The sequence below is a fragment of the Oncorhynchus mykiss genome, chromosome 12, assembly GCF_057628025.1.
Source record: "Oncorhynchus mykiss isolate SJ-2025 chromosome 12, ASM5762802v1, whole genome shotgun sequence".
In the NCBI taxonomy this organism is placed as follows: domain Eukaryota; kingdom Metazoa; phylum Chordata; class Actinopteri; order Salmoniformes; family Salmonidae; genus Oncorhynchus; species Oncorhynchus mykiss.
In genome coordinates, this window is record NC_143033.1 from 39,388,344 (window position 1) to 39,407,802 (window position 19,459).

Consider the following 19,459-nt stretch of genomic DNA (forward strand, 5'->3'; position numbering starts at 1 on the left):
CATCCAATAGTCAAAGGTTAATGAAATACAAATGGTATAGAGGGAAATAGTCCTATAATTCCTATAATAATGACAACCTAAAACTTCTTACCTGGGAATATTGAAGACTCATGTTAAAAGGAACCACCAGCTTTCATATGTTCTCATGTTCTGAGCAAGGAACTTAAACGTTAGCTTTCTTACATTGCACATATTGCACTTTTACTTTCTTCTCCAACACTTTGTTTTTGCATTATTTAAACCAAATTGAACATGTTTCATTATTTATTTGAGGCTAAATTGATTTTATTGTTGTATTGTATTAAGTTAAAATAAGTGTTCATTCAGTATTGTTGTAATTGTCATTATTACAAATAAAAAATAAAATCTGCCGAATAATTGGTATCGGCTTTTTTGGTCCTCCAATAATCGGTATCGGCATTGTAAAATAATAATCGGTCGACCTCTACGCTGAAGTTTCTAAAACTGTTTGAATGATGCCTGTGAGTATAACAGAACTCATATGGCAGGCAAAAACCTGAGAGAAAAAATCCAACCAGGAAGTGGTAAATCTGAGGTTTGTAGGTTTTCAAGTCTTTGCCTATCCAAGATTTAGTGTAAATTTGGTCCGATTGCACTTCCTAAGGCTTCCACTAGATGTCAACAGTCTTTAGAACATTGTTTCAGGCTTCTTTCAGGCTTCTACTGTGAAGGGGGGGAATAAGAGCTGTTTGACTAAGAGGTCTGGCAGAATGCCATGAGCCAAATCATGCGAGCGGCTGTGAGAGCGAGCTGCATTCCTTTTAATTTCTAAAGACAAAGGAATTGTCCGGTTGAAGCATTATTGAAGATTACTGAAGATTATGTTAAAAACATCCTAAAGATTGATTCTATACATCGTTTGACATGTTTCTACGAACTGTAATATAACTTTTTTTACTTTTCGTCTGGACTAAGTGCCTGCGCCTCGTGAATTTGGATTTGTGAACTAAACGGGCGAACAAAAAGGAGGTATTTGGACATAAATTATGGACTTTATCAAACAAAACAAACATTTATTATGGAACTGGGATTCCTGGGAGTGCATTCCGAAGAAGATCATCAAAGGTAAGTGAATATTTATAATGCTATTTCTGACTTCTGTTGACTCCACAACATGGCGGGTATCTGTATGTCTTGTTTTTGGTCTCTGGGCGCTGTTCTCAGATTATTGCACGGTGTGCTTTTTCCGTAAAGCTTTTTTGAAATCTGACACAGCGGTTGCAATAAGGAGAAGTATATCTTTAATTCCACGTATAACACGTGTATTTTCATCAACATTTATTATGAGTATTTCTGTAAATTGATGTGGCTCTCTGCAACATCACGGGATGTTTTGGAAGCAAAACATTACTGAACATAACGCGCCAATGTAAAATTAGATTTTTGGTTATAAATATGAACTTTATCGAACAAAACATACATGTATTGTGTAACAGGAAGTCTCATGAGTGTCATGTGATGAAAATCATCAAAGGTTAGTGATTAATTATCTCTATTTCTGCTTTGAGACTCCTCTCTTTTGTTGGAAAAATTGCTGTGTATTTCTGTGACTAGGTGCTGACCTAACATAATCGCATGGTATGCTTTCGTCGTAAAGCCTTTTTGAAATCGGACACTGTGGTGGGATTAACAACAAGTTAAAATGGTGTATAATACTTGTATGTTTGAGGAATTTTAATTATGAGATTTGTTGTTTGAATTTGGCGCCCTGCACTTTCACTGGCTGTTGTCAAATCGATCCCGTTAACGGGATTTCACACGTAAGAAGTTTTAAGAACAAAATCTTATTTACAATGACAGCCTACCCCGGCCAAACCCAGACGACGCTGGGCCAATTGTGCGCTGCCCTATGGGACTCCCAATCACGGCCGGATGCGATACAGACTGGATTCGAACCAGGGACTGTAGTGACGTCTCTTGCACTGAGATGTAGTGCCTTAGACCGTTGTGTCTGTGTGTGTGTTGGTTAACTATTTAAATGTTCTAGAATGCTTAAAAGGGCGCTAAAATATTGGTTTTCGGCATACATTTTTTTGGCAAGGAAAATATTGGATATCGGTATCGCCCAAAAATGTAATATCGGTGCATCCCTACTTTCAATACAATTAGGCTTAGCCTATAGCGTCACAAGAGAACACTGATTGACCCACCAGACTGACTTCAAACTAAGGCCAATTTGAGATCTATCCATACCATTCGTAAACTTTACTATAGAAAAGGTGCTTTGCCATTGCTGTGCATGACTCTTGTAGCTGTTATAGTAGGCCTAAATTAGCAACTGGCTGATTCAACCATGAGGTTGATATGATATTATGTACTAAAAGAGACCAAGAGAGTGACTATGAACTGAAAACTTCTCCTGGTGAGCAGGTGTTACTACATAACAATGATCAATTGACTGTAAATGTAAAATATGGGCCTTATCCAATACTTTTGAAGAGGAGGAATTTTAACAACAAGTTACATTGTCCTAAAAAAAGCCTTCAAGCTCTCTACAAAAACTCAGTTATTTAACCCATTCCAAAACATACTAGTGCCTGCTAAGTCATGGGTACTTGCATGACAGCAGAGGCGGTCTACCTCATGTGAGTTCTCAAATTAATAAGTTTAGTTTCCCCCACTGAACTTGATGCTTCAGTCAATTAATATTTTTGTCAACAAGTGTATCATGTACTGTGATCTGGAACTTAAATTAAACTGTTCGTGTCAGCTACAAAATTCCTTATTCAATTTCAATTTGTAAATAACCAAGTCAGTGGCTAACAATCAGCCCAACTGAACCATGACCATGATTACACTAGGGTCAACATGTTAGCTAGCGAACTTCATCAGCAGACACACTAGGTCAACGTGAGCATATTAGCATTAGTTAGCTAGTTGATAACACAGTATCAAGAATGAATGTGTTGATGTAGATAAACTCCCCATTCTTATGACTAGCTGTTAGCTGACTATCAATCAATGCTTGCATCTCTTTGGAAACGGATGACTTGTCAAGTTAGCAGGTGTTTGCTAGCTGGAAGGCAACATATGATTGGTATCGCCTCTGTTGAGGCGCCTGGGGTGGAGTTACTCTTTGTAGCCAGCTTACCCTATCAATCATGTTACTAAAGCAACAAGATCATCAACACAACGGGCCCTGTTAGCTAGCTAACATTAACCAAGTTGGAATGATGCATTAACAAACAGTAGAGAAGCAGTAGGTAGCTAGTAGCCTCTGCCAAGTCCCCAACAACCGGATGTTCCGGTTTTCAGGGACCATTAAAAGAGAACCTGTGACGCGAGTTCCGCTTTTTGAAGGCAACACTCCATCCTAACTCCTCCACATTTACTGGATTGGTTGAACAGTACAGAAGAGAACCTCCCCCAACAGTTTTTCTTCTTGTTGTCAAGACCAGTATATATGGCGATCTAGTTTCACGCGTGTATTTTAAGCCTGCTACGCTTTCACACGCTACTATCTATGTAGCTAACGTTAGCTAGGTAACTAGCAAACTAACGTTACTTACCCAAACAACTTTATGACCTAACTAGTTCATCTAATCTATCTTGCTAAAACAGCAAAGGTCCAGCTAGCAAGCAACACTGCCTTCCACTGAATTACATTAAAGGCAAGATGCTACTGTGGGTAGTTAGCTAAGTTTTCATATCTATCCATGTTAGCCAGCTGCATTGAATAAAGGTTAGCTAGATTGCTAGCTAACGTTACTGGAATGGAGTAAGGCTAGGGTTCTAGCTAGCTAACGTTAAGTTAACTGTGGCAAGGGAAAGTTAGCTAACAACCACACCAACATGGCCTAAGCAGTTACAGTAGCGAGTTACCGTTAAACTTAGCAATGTTATTAACGATTCATATTGTTAACTAGGCCTGATGTTACGCGTTACTGCTTGTCATCGTATTGTCAATATGTGGGTGCACGTTTTCCCACCAAAAAGAAGAAACATTATAGAACGTTGAATGGTCATGTCATTACCAGCTAACGTTAGCTAGCTAGTTTGTGTGTGAGCCCATTAGACCATTACAATGGTAACGTTAGCACTGTAACTGGCTAGTATGGTTAGCTACAGTTAGAACGAGAGTACAAACTTACCTTTGTCGCTGCCTGTCAGTCTTCCTATTCCAGAAAAATATCCTCATTTACAATCCCCAATGCCTTACGGCGAATTATTGAATACAGTCTATTCTCCATGGAGCCCCCCCAGATTTCCCAACGTACAACCCTCACTCCTCTGAGTAGATGTCAATTCTGTTTCCAAATCAACAGCGCCTCTCCGTCAACTCGCCACCACCGTCAACAGCAGAAACTTACTGTATTCGATCTGACCATAGAGAAACCAACATTTCGATGTAGGCATGTACACCATTAGCTGGTCGATACTTCCATTTCAGCGAGAGTAGCGTTGCTTCCAAAGCATTTTTTTTGAATACGGAAAAAAACTTGAAGACCCTGTTTTCTTGAAGAAACCTTTTTTTGTAAATGTCACAAAATGGCGCGCGTTCCAAACCTGCGCAGCGTACCGGCCCGGCGGAAGACCATAGAAACTACAGTAAACCAATGTACTCAGTAAGCGCCGTTGTAGCACATCTACCAACCCCTTTCATTATATTAACCAATTTATGTCTGGGCATAAGTTTCAATGTACATGTCATTGCTATGATCAGTGGATTTACTATTCCGGGAAGAAGGTACATTTTTGGGGGAAAAACGAAAGTGGCTAACAAAATGGAGGCTGAATAAGAACGTTACCATGACGACTGTCTATCAAACGAAGAAGTTCCCGTATGGACCAATGACGCAGAAAAAGACCGTGCAGTTGTCATAGAAACTGCCAATCAAAATATTTGAAAGGGGGGCGGGTCATAGGAGTGATTGTGGGAGCTAAACCAGAGATACTCCTTTCGCTATTCTCTCTGGCTAAACTCCTTGACGCGAGAAAGTGTTCGGTTGGGTCACCATCGAACGGGGGAAACAACACCTGGGACATCATTCACTACCTACCCAACAATGTTGAGTGTACAAAAACTAGATTAGATGTCTAACCCTTATTTTTACGGTCTATGGTCTAACACTATGGGGAGTCAGTCAACAGGGGAACCGCTGCAGCCTGATCTCATAGCATTTTGTATTATTCTGTACTTAAATCCAAACATGATACAGTAAATGTAAGTTTCGTCAGTAGCGGTGGCGTGGGCAAAATCACAGGGAAAGCCAAGCCAGGGAAAAAAAATAAATCATATTACAACCTGTGTTGTGATAATTGCATTGTTTGCTCTATAATCCTGTTAGTTCATGTGCATTGACACAGTGATATATAGGCCTAAAGCCGGGACAATAAGAAGAATAAAGAATAAATTCAACCACATATTTGTTTCATTACAAAACCGGAGATCAACATCTGTCCTGTGAAGTCTACAATACATATTGCATGTAACAAAGTTACAGTTGAAGTTGGAAGTTTACATACACCTTAGCCAAATACATTTAAACTCAGTTTTTCACAATTCCTGACATTCAACCCTAGTAAAAATTCCCTGTCCTAGGTCAGTTAGAACTACTTTATTTTAAGAATGTGAAATGTCAGAATAATAGTGCAGAGAATGATTTCTTTCAGCTTTTATTTCTGAACTGCTATTTTCAGGTCTCGGATCGGGTTCAAGTCCGGGCTTTGGCTGGGCCACTCAAGGACATTCAGAGACTTGTCCCAAAGCCACTCCTGCTTTGTCTTGGCAATGTGCTTAGGGTCGTTGTCCTGTTGGAAGGAGAACCTTCGCCTAAGTCTAAGGTCCTGAGCACTGCAGAGATTGTTGTGCTTCTGGAAGGTTCTCCAATCTCCACAGAGGAACTCTGTCAGAGTGACCATCGGGTTCTTGGTCACCACCCTGACCAAGGCCCTTCTCCTCCGATTGTTCAGTTTGGCCGGGCGGCCAGCTGTAGTAAGAGTCATGGAGGTTCCAAACGTATTACATTTAAGAATGATGGAGGCCACTGTGTTCTTGGGGACCTTCAATGCTGCAGACATTTTTCGTCACCCTTCGCCAGATCTGTGCCTCGACACAATTCTGTTTCGGAGCCTTGGTTTTTGCTCTGACATGCACTGGCAACTGTGGGACCTTAGATAGACAGGTGTGTGCCTTTCCAAATCATGTCCAATCAATTGAATTTACCACAGGTGGACTCCAATCAATGAATACTGAATACTTATGTAAGTAAGGTTTTTCAGTTTTTTATTTTTAATACATTTGCAAAAATGTCTAAAAGCCTGTTTTCACTTCGTCATTGTGGGGTATTGTGTGTAGATTGATGAGGAACATTTTTAATGTAACGAAATGTGGAAAAAGGGAAGGGGTCTGAATACTTTCCGAATGCACTGTCCATTCAGCCTTTTGTGAATATAAGGAAATTTACGATAGATAAATGCAAGATAAATTATTTACTGTGTTTTTTCCCCTTTTTTCTATTTTTTTTTGTGGAAGACTGCTTCCCTTGGCATCACTGAATACACTCCACTACGTTTCGTATAGTATGTTTTAATTTGTGAATGTCCATCACCCATTTTGTATGAAATGTTACAAATTTGCAAAATGTACAATATGTTACGAATTTAAAAAACGTAGCTTATGATATGTTACGAATTCTAGTTAGGTGGATAACGTTAGCTAGATAACTAATGTTAGCTAGGCTAGGGGTTAAGGTTAGAGTTAAGTTTAGGAGTTAGGTTAAAGGGTTTAGGTTCGGGGAAGGGTTAGGGGAAGGGTTAGCTAACATGCTAAGTAGTTGCAAAGTAACTAAAAGTGTTTTAAAAGTAGCTAATTAACTAAAATGCTGAAGTTGTCTCTGATGAGATTTGAACTTGCAACCTTTGGGTTGCTACAGGTCCATGTTATATTCCCAACCAAATACCTTACATTTTCATTTTGGTCTTCAGTAACCATCCGTCTTATGTAACCATACCAAATTTAACATACACTATATTTACAAAAGTATGTGGATACCCCTTCAAATGAGTGGATTCAGCTATTTCAACCACACCCGTTGCAGACAGATGTATAAAATCAAGCACACAGCCATGCAATCTCCATTGACAAATATTGGCAGTAGAATGGCCTTACGGAAGAGCTCAGTGACTTTCAATGTGGCACCGTCATAGGATGCCACCTTTCTAACAAGTCAGTTTGTCAAATTGTTGCCCTGCTAGAGCTGCCCCGGTCAACTATAAGTGCTGTTATTGTGAAGTGGAAACGTCTATGAGCAACAACGGCTCAGCCTCAGAGTGGTAGGCCACACAAGCTCGCAGAACGGAACCGCGGAGTGTTGAAACGCGCAGCGTGTAAAAAAAATAGTCTGTAACACTCACTATAAAGGTCCAAACTGCCTCTGGAACCAACGTCAGCACAATAACTGTTCGTCTGGAGCTTCATGAAATGGGTTTCCATGGCTGAGCAGCCATACACAAGCCTATGATCACCATGCGCAATGCCAAGCATCGACTAGAGTGGTGTAAAGCTCGCCGCCATTGGACTCTGGAGCAGTGGAAACACGTTCTTTGGAGTGATTAATTACGCTTTACCATCTGGCAGTCCGACGGACAAATCCACGTTTGGCGGATGCCAGGAGAACGCTACCTGCCCGAATGCAGAGTGACAATTGTAATGTTTGGTGGAGAAGGAATAATACAGGTCACCTTGGCCTAGAGAGATTTACACTTTTATCAAAACGTCACGCCAGGGTAAGCCTACACGAAACACAGCCCTTATTTTAAGTGTTTCAAAAATCCCTTATGGGAAAAATGAATGGTGGAAAACAATTGGAACCATTTCCCTGTTTGACCACTAGGTTTATGGGTATTATGACTCATACTGTGATCATTCACGATTGGCAGTGACGATGGCCTATTTTGAAAATTAGGTATGTCTCATATGGTGTTTGAGGGTATAAAAAATATAAACATTTCTTAGACAATATGTGTGGGCATAGGCAGACATTGCAGTTGGGGGATGCATTTTATGCATATTTTAAAATAATATTGATTAAGCTAAACAGTCGGTTCAAAACTTTGATTGAGAAATTAAGTAATAAATAAATTGTGTTCCTGCACTGAAATAAAAAATGTGCACTACACTACTGGATAAGATTGTTGCTCATGAGGCATTTCTCATTTACATTCTTAAAGTATCAATGGATAATAATTTAAAAGTTAAAAAAATGGGTGTACCCTCTCCCCCTCTCTTTCTCTCTCCTCTCTCTCTCTTGCTCTCCCTCTCTCTCTTTATTCTCTATTCCCCTCTTTCCATCTCTCCCTTTCTCTCCCCTCTCTCTTTCTTACTCTCTCTATTCTCTAATCTCCTCTCTCAATCACTCTCTCGTTCCTCTCTTCTCCCCCTCTCTCTCTCCCTCCTCTTTATATTACAGAGGATGGAACACTGTTTTTGTGTAACTACAGGGAGAAAATTAAGAACCATGTTGAGGATGAATTAAGCCACTTCCTGTTTCCAAAAGAAGGTGAACCTCAACACAGGGCATCCCTATAAGGTCACGGTGGGTTGTGTGCAAGGGCGGTTAGCTAGCTCAATCGCAGTCCACAGGGGCGTCATGGTTATGTAAGGTTCGTAGGTAATGTTTTCTATGGAAGAAAGGCCTTGTTCTCTGTGGGACAAAGTTAATGTCAGGTGTAGGTGTGCGTTCATCGGGAGCCTCTGCTGAATGATCCCATATGTGAATTGTGTTTCTAGCCTCAACCATTTTACCAATGTCACTCAAAAGCACATTAAGGCCTATCTTTCTGCCATATAGTGGGGGAGGGGCACATTCATTCAATGTTAATTGGATTATGGTTATGTCTATGGTTGAGGCCCTAACCCTATCTTCAACTCCACTCCCAGCTCAACCCTAACCTGACAGACAAATAGACAGGCAGGCAGACATTCAGACTCTAACCTCAACCCTAAACCTAAGCCTAGCTTCATGTCCACATCCTGGCTCAAACCTTACTCTATCCTCGACCCTAAACTTAACCCTAGCTTCATGTCCCACATCCCGACTCAACCCTAGCCATAGGGTTATGGTTGAGGTTGGAGTTAGGGTTGAGAAGGGATGTGGGCAAGAAGTTAAGGTTAGGCTTATGGCTACGGTTAGGGTTGAGCCGAGATGAAGCGTGAGTTAGGGTTAGTGTTAGGGATGAGTCTTAGGTGAGGGTTGAGACGAAATATGGACTTGAAGCTAGAGTTAGGGTTAGGGCCTCAACCCTAGACCAGTGGCCGTTGGTGCCATTCAAGATTAGGGAGGACACTTTTTTTTAATGAGCATGGCCTTATTTCTATTACAGCATATTGGTTGACTGTCATTCATATTCCATCCACCCAGCTCAAAGAAACATCAATAGATTTAGGCTACTACATGATACTCGAATTTGCCCTATACCCATCATAAGGTTGCTACAACCTAGTCTACAAATGAAAGTTTATAACGTAGGTGCACAGGGCGAAAGACAAATTGGAGTAATCAAGGTGACAGACAGTGACACATTCAATACTGCATTGCACACTTTTATCTGCATCTAGCTTATCTGTGGTGTAATCATTAGTCCAAAAAGTTGCAAAATGTTCCATTTTGTAACTACAACGACAGTTTACTGGACAAATTCAGGTAGGTCCCTCCCCATTTCATTCTGTTTGCTACAGTTTAAGAAATGTTTTGCAACATAATCAGTGCATTGAACACACCCCTGACCACCCGCACACACAGTTCACTTTCATAGCAGCCACATACAGCAAAATACAATCACTTTGCTCATTGTATAACTCCTTCTCGCATCGAGGCGACTCCTCTTCTCACCTTTTCCCTTCGCTTGTGGACTTTAGTGCTATTGCTATTACAGCGGATGAAGGAGCGGAAAGCGCATGGAGATGTGGAAATGGACAGTGAGGAAGAAGGAATGAAGATGAGTGTAGATGGAAGGGGTGTGGTGAGGAAGATTGGCGTGAAGTACAAAATTAAAACAAAACGTACTCCGATAGCTCAAAAATGTAACCTGATGAGAGTGAGGATGAATTTCTTGCTATGGCAGGTGCGGTGAAGACTGCAGTGTTTTGGCCTCGTCCCAATGATGACAAGTGGGCGTGAGATTTTTGGAGTGGATCCTTGCCTTTTGGCTGATCCATATGTGGTGTCAGGATGGGTGGATAAAAGGTTGGGGACAGTTGAATCAGTGAAAGTAACTTGAAGTGGACTCCTGATGATTTTTTGTGTGTCTTCTGTCCAGATTGAGCGGGCTCTCCACACCACATGCCTCGGGACAAGACTTGTGACTTGCTTTGCCCTTGCCCAAGTGTAATGAATTCACACTCCGGAACAGTAGGCAGAAACACAGGGCTAGATAAGAGAAATAGATTGATAGGGAAGCTGTGACCGGCTTCACAGTCAGGTACAGTATGTGGCGGTGTATGCACCTTTCAGTTGGTTGCAATCCGCCAATATAACATTTGAAGAAGACGTGACCAGAGGAGGCGGAGAAAATGGCAACTGTGCTTGAATCCGAAAGTGCGGCAAGTGAAGTATGTGACAATTAATGGAAAATAGTGAAATCAAAGAATGGAACAAAACAAGCAAAATTGTTGTAGAAGACAAGGACCGGTCAAATAGTGCATTTCTCATTGGACTGCGTTTTTGGACAAGGAGATTAATTTGGGAAATCCATGTGCAATATCGAGGACTGTGAAGAAAGCAGTGAGGAAGGTGGATTCAATCACGGTGACTAGACGCAGCCTTGTTTTGGTTAATTGTGTTGATGAAGATCAGAAGAAGCGTGCACTGGATCTGGCTAAATTGTCCACTTCAGAAGTAGCATGTATTCTTCTTCGGAGCAGAGCGCTTACCAAAGGAGTTATAGCTGGAGTCTTGTTGGATATAAATGTTGCAGCAGTTTGTAGGAAGGAGATTCCAATATGTGGGAAGTGTGCAGGAGGGCATGGGATAGAGGATTGTGTAGTTTCGGGGGACAAAGGTGTGCGTCAACTGTAGGGGTGCACATATTGCTGGGTATCGGAAGTGTCTGGTGCGAGCGAGAGAGGCAGGTTGAAGTGGTTAAAGTCATAGTGCAGAAGGTGTATGCTGAGGCAGTGAAGAAATTAGAGTAGGATGGGTCAAGGGTGAGGGATCCTGAGAGGATCCCTGTGAGTAGTAGATTTGTGCCAGCACGGAGGGATCGGCCAACGAGTGATAAAAGCTTCAGTAAGGTTGACCTCTTAGTGTTCATAGCAATGGTTATTAACTGTACCGCAGAAATGGAACGTAAATCACAAAACAATTGAGATTGTGGTGGCAGCTGCAGAGAAGTATTTGGGTATACGAAATTTGACATCAGAAGAGTTACAGGGAATGTTGAGTGGTGGTATCCCGTCATCCCAGGCTGCTGGCATGGTACAGGAGCAGATAGGGTCAAAGTAGTGGAATGGGGTAGTGGAATTTGAATGTGTGCAGGGTTAGATGGAAGGGTGTTTACTCTCCTTCATGGTCAAATAGCCCTTACACAGCCTGGAGGTGTTTTGGGTCATTGTCCTGCGTAACGCTGCAGAATGCTGTGGTAGCCATGCTGGTTAAGTGTTCCTTGAATTCTAAATAAATCACTGACAGTGTCACCAGCAAAGCACACCATCACACCTCCTCCATGCTTCACAGTGGGAAACACACATGCAGAGATCCGTTCACCTACTCTGCGTCTCACAAAGATACGGCAGTTGGAACCAAAATTCTCAAATTTGGACTCATCAGACCAAAGGACAGATTTCCACCAGTCTAATGTCCATTGCTGGTGTTTCTTGGCCCAAGCAAGTCTCTTATTTCTATTGTTGTCCTTTAGTAGTGGTTTCTTTGCAGTAATTCGACCATGAAGGCCTGATTCACACAGTCTCCTCTGAACAGTTGATGTTGAGATGTGTCTATTACTTGAACTCTGTGAAGCATTTATTTGGGCTGCAATTTCTGAGGCTGGTAACTCTAATGAACTTATCCTCTACAGCAGAGGTAACTGGGTCTTCATTTCCTGTGGCGGTCCTCATGAGAGCCAGTTTCTTCATACCGCTTGATGGTTTTTGCTTTTGCAACTGCACTTAAAGAAACTCAAAGTTCAAAGTTCTTGAAATTTTCCAGATTGACTGACCTTCATGTCTTAAAGTAATGATGGACTGTCATTTCTCTTTGCTTATCTGAGCTGTTCTTGTCATAAATGGACCTGGTCTTTTACCAAATATGGCTATCTTCTGTATACCACCCCTACCATGTCACAACACAACTGACAAGTTTTTGAGATCAGAGACAAAATCCCCATGTTGTTGCCTACTCGGGAAGCACGGCCACCACCGCCGCTCGTTTGATGTGAGTGGGTCAGAGACGCAATCTAAGGGCTATCAATCCCGTTTTTAGCAGTCCCAGACGTCCAGATATTTTCAAACAAGTTTGATTTTATCGGCACAAAATCTGCAATGCTCTTGTAGTGAGAGATGTGCAAGTTTTGAGAATGGTGAGAAGAAGCCAGTGAGATGATGATGTTGTTTCGCATCACCCAGAATTTGGTGACTCGAGCAGGAGCGATGACTACTACTAGTATGCATTGGTACTTGCCTTTAACCAAAGCCAAAGTGTGACATTTTTACAGCTCTGAAGTTCACATGCAATGTTATTCCATTTAAAATGTTGGCTAGATATTTAATCTCTATATAGCAAACATGAATTTCTGATTGAAAGCGTTTATAAGGCTGCTTTGAGCCACAGCTCATTCTAGCTACGTTAACAATCTAATCACGTCATTTTTTTCTCGAGACAGCGTGGTATCAACAATCCTCAAGACCAAGTGAAGAACCTTGTAATGTGTGAACCCCCGTCTGTGCCAGATCATTTAATGTGTGCACCACTAAGTTGGCAAGACAAAAAAAATACAGGAAAGACAGTTGTTTTATGTGAGAGGCTCAGCGACCCGGGATAAGAAAAGGAAATGCAATAAAATATACTGTAGTTCTCCCTCTCTCTGCTGTTGCTCAATTTATGAAAATAATTAGTTCAAAACCCATTCAACTATTATATTTTTAGTCTCTGAGTAAACTACTCACCACACTTTATGCACTGCGGTGCTAGCTAGCTGTAGTTTAAGCTTTCAGTACTAGATTAATTCTCTGATACCTTGATTGGATGGACAACAGAGAGAGAGGTCGAGGTGGGAGAGAGGGGAGGGAGAGAGAAAGAGAGAGATGAGAGGAAGGGAAAGGGAAGTAAAGGAGGAAGAGAGAGAATGGAGAGGGTAGAGGGAGAGAAGGGGGAGTGTGAGGGAGGGGAGAGAGCGTGAAGGAGGGAGCGGAAGAGCAAGATGAGAGACATGGGGATAAGGAAACAAAGGAGAGAGATTGAGGAACATAATAGAAGGGAGAGCGAGAGAAAATAGAAGAGAGCGAGGGGGTGTGGTGGGGGTTGAAAGAAGGGGGAGGGAGAGAGAAGGAGGGGATAAAGGAGGTAGAGGCAAAGAGAGAGAAGAGAGTGATTTGGAGATAGGGGATTAAATAATAGAGAAAGAGAGAGAGAAGGAGGAGGGAGAAAGAGAGAGATAGAATAGGGTATAATACATAAATGTGTCATGAAAGGATGTGTGTGGATGTCTGGCCTGGCAAAGTGGTTTTATGCGCTGACTGAACAAGGGCTGATCATTTAGTTTTTTACTCCACTGGGCCCTCATTTATAAACCTTGCATATGTGCAAAATATGCCCCAAAACATGCTGTGCGCCAGCATCTTCGACCAACCTCCAGAGGGGGAGGTGAGTGAAATTTTCAGCTCCGGCATGGTGCCCAGACCGCTGCGAAGTACACCCTCACCTTTCGGACTGTGGCAGCTTCCAGCAGATGGAATGAGCCGGTGCTCCGCACTCTATACCATAGTGGACTTCGCATAGTGGACTTCGGGATGACAATATTTCCTTGGACGCTCTCACTCATCTCGATGGTCCTTCGTCGGATAACCTTCTGCGGGAGTGCCGGTGTCCACTTCACCACTCGCCTCCCTCCTTTGACTGTCCTGAGCCAGAGCCTGAACCTATGGAGGTAGGGGCAGAGCAGCGTCGCTGGATTCAGCTGGGGCTCTGTCCCTATTGCGGCCAGGAGGGGCACCAGTTTCAGTGGTGTCCAGTGTGCCCTCATGACCTTCCATCTCCCATGGGTAGGCATGAGTATCCCATTTTCATAGTTTTCTGCCAAGCCCTTTAAGGTGCCTATTTCACTGGCTGGCTGTCCCTCAAGTGTTGTCTCTACAGCTCTAGTGGATTCTGGTGCCGTTGGGAACTTCATCGACCAGGCCCTCGCCTCCTCCCTGAACTTAATCTCATACCCACTCTCCTCTCCTTTTCCTATTCAAGCTCTGGACACACAACCATTGGGATCCAGCACACACATCCCTGCACCACTCACCCTCATCGTGGGACACATGCACCAGGAAAGCCTTTCCTTCTTTATCGTTTCCACACCTGTACACAAGGTAATCCTCAGCCTCATGTGGCTCCAACGTCACAATCCCACCTTCACATGGTCAAGTATGAAAATTACCGCCTGGGGACCCGGATGCCGGAGGACCTGCTTTCTCGTATCCTGTGGTTCCACGTCAGATGAGGGCCTGTGAATTCCCACCAGCCTATCAATCGGTTCTTGCGTATCGTTGGGCCCGTATGTTGGGACGTAAATGAGGACATCCGCCATGCTCTGGAGCGGGAACCCGCTCCTGCCACCTGTCCTCCGGAGCGCATCTACGTTACCAAAGGGGTGAAAGATCAGCTGTTAACCTGGGCACACACATCCCTCGCCGCTGGACTCTCAGGTATCACCCGCACTATCCAATCCCTGTCCGAAAAGTACTGGTGACCCACCTTGGCGCAGGACATCACCCACTATGTCAGTCTCAAACTCCCCACCAACTACTGGATCTCAACTTCCTTTCATGTTCCACTCCTCAGGCCGGTGGTTCCAGGTTCCCTGGCTGATGCCATCTCCCATGACAGCCCACCGCCTCCACTGGACATCCAGGGGACCCCTGCCTATGCTGTTAGGTCCCTCCTGGACTCTCAACAATGAAGGGGTCGGCTCCAGTACCTAGTGGACTGGGAGGGATACGGTCTTTAGTGCTCTTGGGTCCCAGTGGCGGACATCCTGGACCCCAACATCATCTCGTATTTCCATCTCCGCAGACCGGAACGCAAACTGTTTGATGCAGAGATAAAGTACATGGGGAACGTATGGTGGATGGTTGGAAATGGCGGCGAGTAGTGCAGACGAAGTGGAGGAAATGGAGAAAAGGTTGGGAGAAGCAGCTGTGCTGGAATGTGATCAATATGGGTGACAGCTCTGAGATATGGAGCGGGAGGATGAGGGTCAACGATCTGAATGGTCTGTAGTGGAAAGACATAGGAAGAAGAAAGATCATGATACTGAAAGGAGTCTAGTCTAGTATAGAAAGCATAAAGAGGGCCAAGGTCAGAAGCAAGAGTAATAATGTGTCAGAGTGGAAAGTTGTGATGGTGTTTGATGAGACCACAGGGCCTCATTTACACCCTATCTGATGCCGTAGAGAGAGATTGTTGAAGTCAAACTAGCCCGGTTCATTGGAAATGGTAGATTGCTATTATTTTGTGGTAGCCATGCCCAGCAAGGGAAGATTCTTCAAATGGAAAATCTTAATGGGAAGAAGATTAAAAGCTATGTCCATGGTGCTTATGCTAGGTTGAGGGGAGTCATTACTGGGGTCCCAATATCTATGTCCATAGATGACACTAAAGAAAATGTGAAGGGAGGCAGAGTGATTGAGGCCAAAAAGTTGATCAGTAGAAAATAGGGTCAAAGAAGTGAAAGCTTATCAGTGCTGCTGAGGTTAAGAAGGTTGTGCCTGGAAAAGTATAGATAGGATTCCTTAGTTTGTCCCATCCCCATTGCAGTGTTTTAAATGCCAAAGAACGGGACATGTAACTGGTCAGGAAAGAAAATATGTGCCAAGTGTGGAGGGGGACAGCATTATGGTAAATGTGAAAGCAATGCGAAGGTTAAGTGTTGTAATTGTGTGGGGGGACATATACAGAATTTGGTGGATGCCAGGTGCAGAGAGGCTAGAGAGGCTCAGAGATATACAGTAGAATCAATCATGATGTATCATATGCAGAGGCTGTAAGACAGATTGCTGGTAATCAGGATTTATTTGTTTTCTACATTTTCTTTTCTTTGTAGTACAGAATTAGGCAGAGCATGATTGATTGCACACTCCAGCACAGTAGCTGGCGGCATGCACCTTGAACGTTTGTTTGCGGACTGCCATGATATTATAGAAGAAGACGATGTGGCACGTGTATAACTACAACCAGTTAGCAAGTTGGACATTTCAGAGTTCCTAGTTCAAATAGCATGTGAACGCGGTATCGACGCTAGCACGTCGTAGAACACACCTTTCACATCGTTCATTATTTTCCATAGAACGCACAGCCCCTCGTTGAAACACGCGAGAGTTTGATGAAACGTGAAGAAATCCGGTGGAGGTGGATGAGCAACACTGCACTGTGACTGGAGCAGAGATGGATGGAAAGGTAGGGGGTTAGGAGTTGAGGACGGGGTGGAGTGTAGTGGTGGAGTGGAAAAAGGTGGAGGTAGGGTAGTCAAGGTTAATAAGAAGACAAACCCTGAAGTGCCTTTGTAGGTCTTCTCAGAGGAGAGTATTGATGAGGGAAGTTCGGTTCGTAATGTTTTGACTGAGATAAGAGGAGTTCAAAGTGAAATTTAAGGACCAACGTGGAGTCACGATCGCCTTGATATGGGATTTGAAGAGTAAAGTAGGAGAAGTTGTGTCTGCTAATGTTCTTTGTGTGCTAAACTGTATGACAAGGCGCTCAAACTCAAGCAGGTACGGTGCATTCGTTAAGTCTTCAGACCACTTGACTTTCTCTACATTTTGTTACGTGACAGCCATATTCTAAAATGGACTCATGTTTTTAGAAATTTTTGCAAATGTATTAAAAATAAAAAACAAAAACGTTATTTACATAAGCATTCAGACCCTTTCCTATGAGACTCAAAATTGAGCTCAGGCGTATCCTGTTTCCATTGATCATCCTTGAGATGTTTCTACAACTTGATCGGAGTCCACCTGTGGTAAATTCAATTGATTGGACACAGATCTGGGGAAGGGTACCAAAAAATGTCTGCATCATTTAAGGTCCCCAAGAACACAGTGGCCTCCATCATTCTTAAATAGAGGAAGTTTGGAACCACCAAGACTCTTCCTAAAGCCAGCCGCCCGGCCAAACTGAGCAATCGGGGGAGAAGGGTCTTGGTCATGTGACCTCAAGGACCTGTTTCCTCCAGCATCTTTACATGGTCCTTTGCTGTTGTTCTGGGATTGATTTGCACTTTTCGCACCAAAGTACGTTCATCTCTAGGAGACCGAATGCGTCTCCTTCCTGATCGGAATGACGGCTGCGTGATCCCATGTTTATGCGTGCGTACTATTGTGTGTACAGATGAACATGGTACCTTCAGGTGTTTGGAAATTGCTCCCGAAGATAAACCAGACTTGTGGAGATCTACAAAAAATAATTCTGAGGTCTTGGCTGATTTCCCTATGGTGTCACGCAAAGATGCACTGAGTTTGAAGATAGGCCTTGAAATACATCCACAGGTACAGCTCCAGTTGACTCAAATTATGTCAATTAGCCTATCAGAAGCTTCTAAAGCCATGACATTATTTTCCAAGCCATTTAAAGGCACAGTCAATTTAGTGTATGTTAACCTCTGACCCACTGGAATTGTGATACAGTAAAATAATCTGTCTGTTAACAATTGTTGGGAAAATTACTTGTGTTATGCACAAAGTAGTTGTCCTAACTGACTTGCCAAAACTATAGTTTGTTAACAAGACATTTGTGGAGTGGTTGAAAAACGAGTATTAATGACTAAGTGTTAGTAAACTTCCAACTTCAACAGTATAAAGGGGAGTGTTCAGAGGCGACATCAAACCGAGGGTCTCACTTTAAGCTGATGTCTATGGAATAAAATAAAGCTTTTCCCTTTAAATGCTGCAGCGCGTAACTACACACATTGCCTTTCAGAGTAGTTCTCAACAAATTGACATATTTGATAACCTTTTTTTTACCCTCTTTTTCATGGTATCCAATTGTTAGTAATTACTATATTGTCTCATCGCTACAACTCCCGTACGGGCTCGGGAGAGACGAAGGTCGAAAGCCATGCGTCCTCCGATACACAACCCAACCAAGCCGCACTGCTTCTTAACACAGCCCGCATCCAACCCGGAAGCCAGCCTCACCAATGTGTCGGAGGAAACACCGTGCACCTGGCGACTTTGGTAAGCGTACACTGCGCCCAGCCCGCCACAGGAGTTGCTGGTGCGCGATGAGACAAGGATATCCCACTGGCCAAACTCTCCCTAACCCAGACTACGCTAGGCCAATTGTGCATCGCCCCACGGATCTCCCGGTCGCAGCGGGCTGCGACAGAGCCTGGGCGCGAACCCAGAGTCTCTGGTGGCACAACTGGCGCTGCGATGCAGTGCCCTAGACCACAGCGCCACCCGGGAGGCCCCCGATAACCTTTTTAAGGCTAATTTTACCCCTCTCCTTAATCTGGTGGAGAAAGATTTTACCTGGTCGAAATAATTAGGTTAAAATTAATACCTTTCCTAAATTCACCTCTTTCAATGTATGCCTATTTTCCTTCCCACATTTTTTTTCTGCAAACATGATGGGATTATCTCAGACTTCATCTGGAATATAAAAAAAATCCAAGAATCCGCAACATTTTAGTAAAAACCACTCTCAAAATCTGGAATCAACTTAAACTTCACTTTGGTTAGCAAACCGACTCATTAATGGCCCCTCTACTCAGAAATCAAGTTTTCCATCCATCCCTAGTTTGCATTGTTCCAACAACTCTCAGATAAATTCCACCTTCCGAAGTAATTTCCTTAGATATCTACAAGTGACCAGCTTTGTACGTGACATGACCTCAATTCCCCACTCTTCCGGTGGCCCCTCCTACTGATTCATTTGACACCATTCCCAACAGTAAAATGTATTATTTCTTATAGCTATGATAAAATGTACTCTTCACAATCCTTCATTCGCAGCTATTAAAACCTTATGGGAACAGGATCTAGGTGATGAGTTTACTGATGGCAAATGGGAAGATTCTGTACCACTCCTCTTCTATTTGTGCTAAACGTTGTTTGATCCAATGCAAAATCCTCCACCACACTCACTGGACTAAACTCAGGCTCTCCAAGATCTATCCTGATGTCGACCCTGTTTGCGACAGGTGTCGGTAATCTCCTGCTTCATTAATACATATATCTTTGGTCCTGCTCTTCTCTACATAACTATTGGTCTGCCATCTTTGATACCATATCTAAAGT

The 19,459-nt window shown here is 43.0% G+C and overlaps 1 protein-coding gene across 8 annotated transcripts in view; it reads right to left on the minus strand.

Moving 5' to 3' along the window:
- LOC110537568 (dual specificity tyrosine-phosphorylation-regulated kinase 1A) overlaps positions 1-8,144 on the minus strand; it is a 44,871-nt gene extending 36,727 nt beyond the window's left edge. For 2 of the 8 annotated variants that reach the window (XM_021623708.3, XM_021623707.3), the window contains exon 1: positions 4,332-8,144. In XM_021623708.3, the coding sequence (XP_021479383.3) occupies positions 4,332-4,386 (55 nt within the window). In that variant the 5' untranslated portion in view covers positions 4,387-8,144. Of the gene's footprint in view, positions 1-4,112 lie in introns of all 8 variants that reach the window. The other 6 variants (XM_090192452.1, XM_021623710.3, XM_021623714.3 and 3 more) reach the window with 5 other exon arrangements.
- Positions 8,145-19,459: the final 11,315 nt, after the last annotated feature.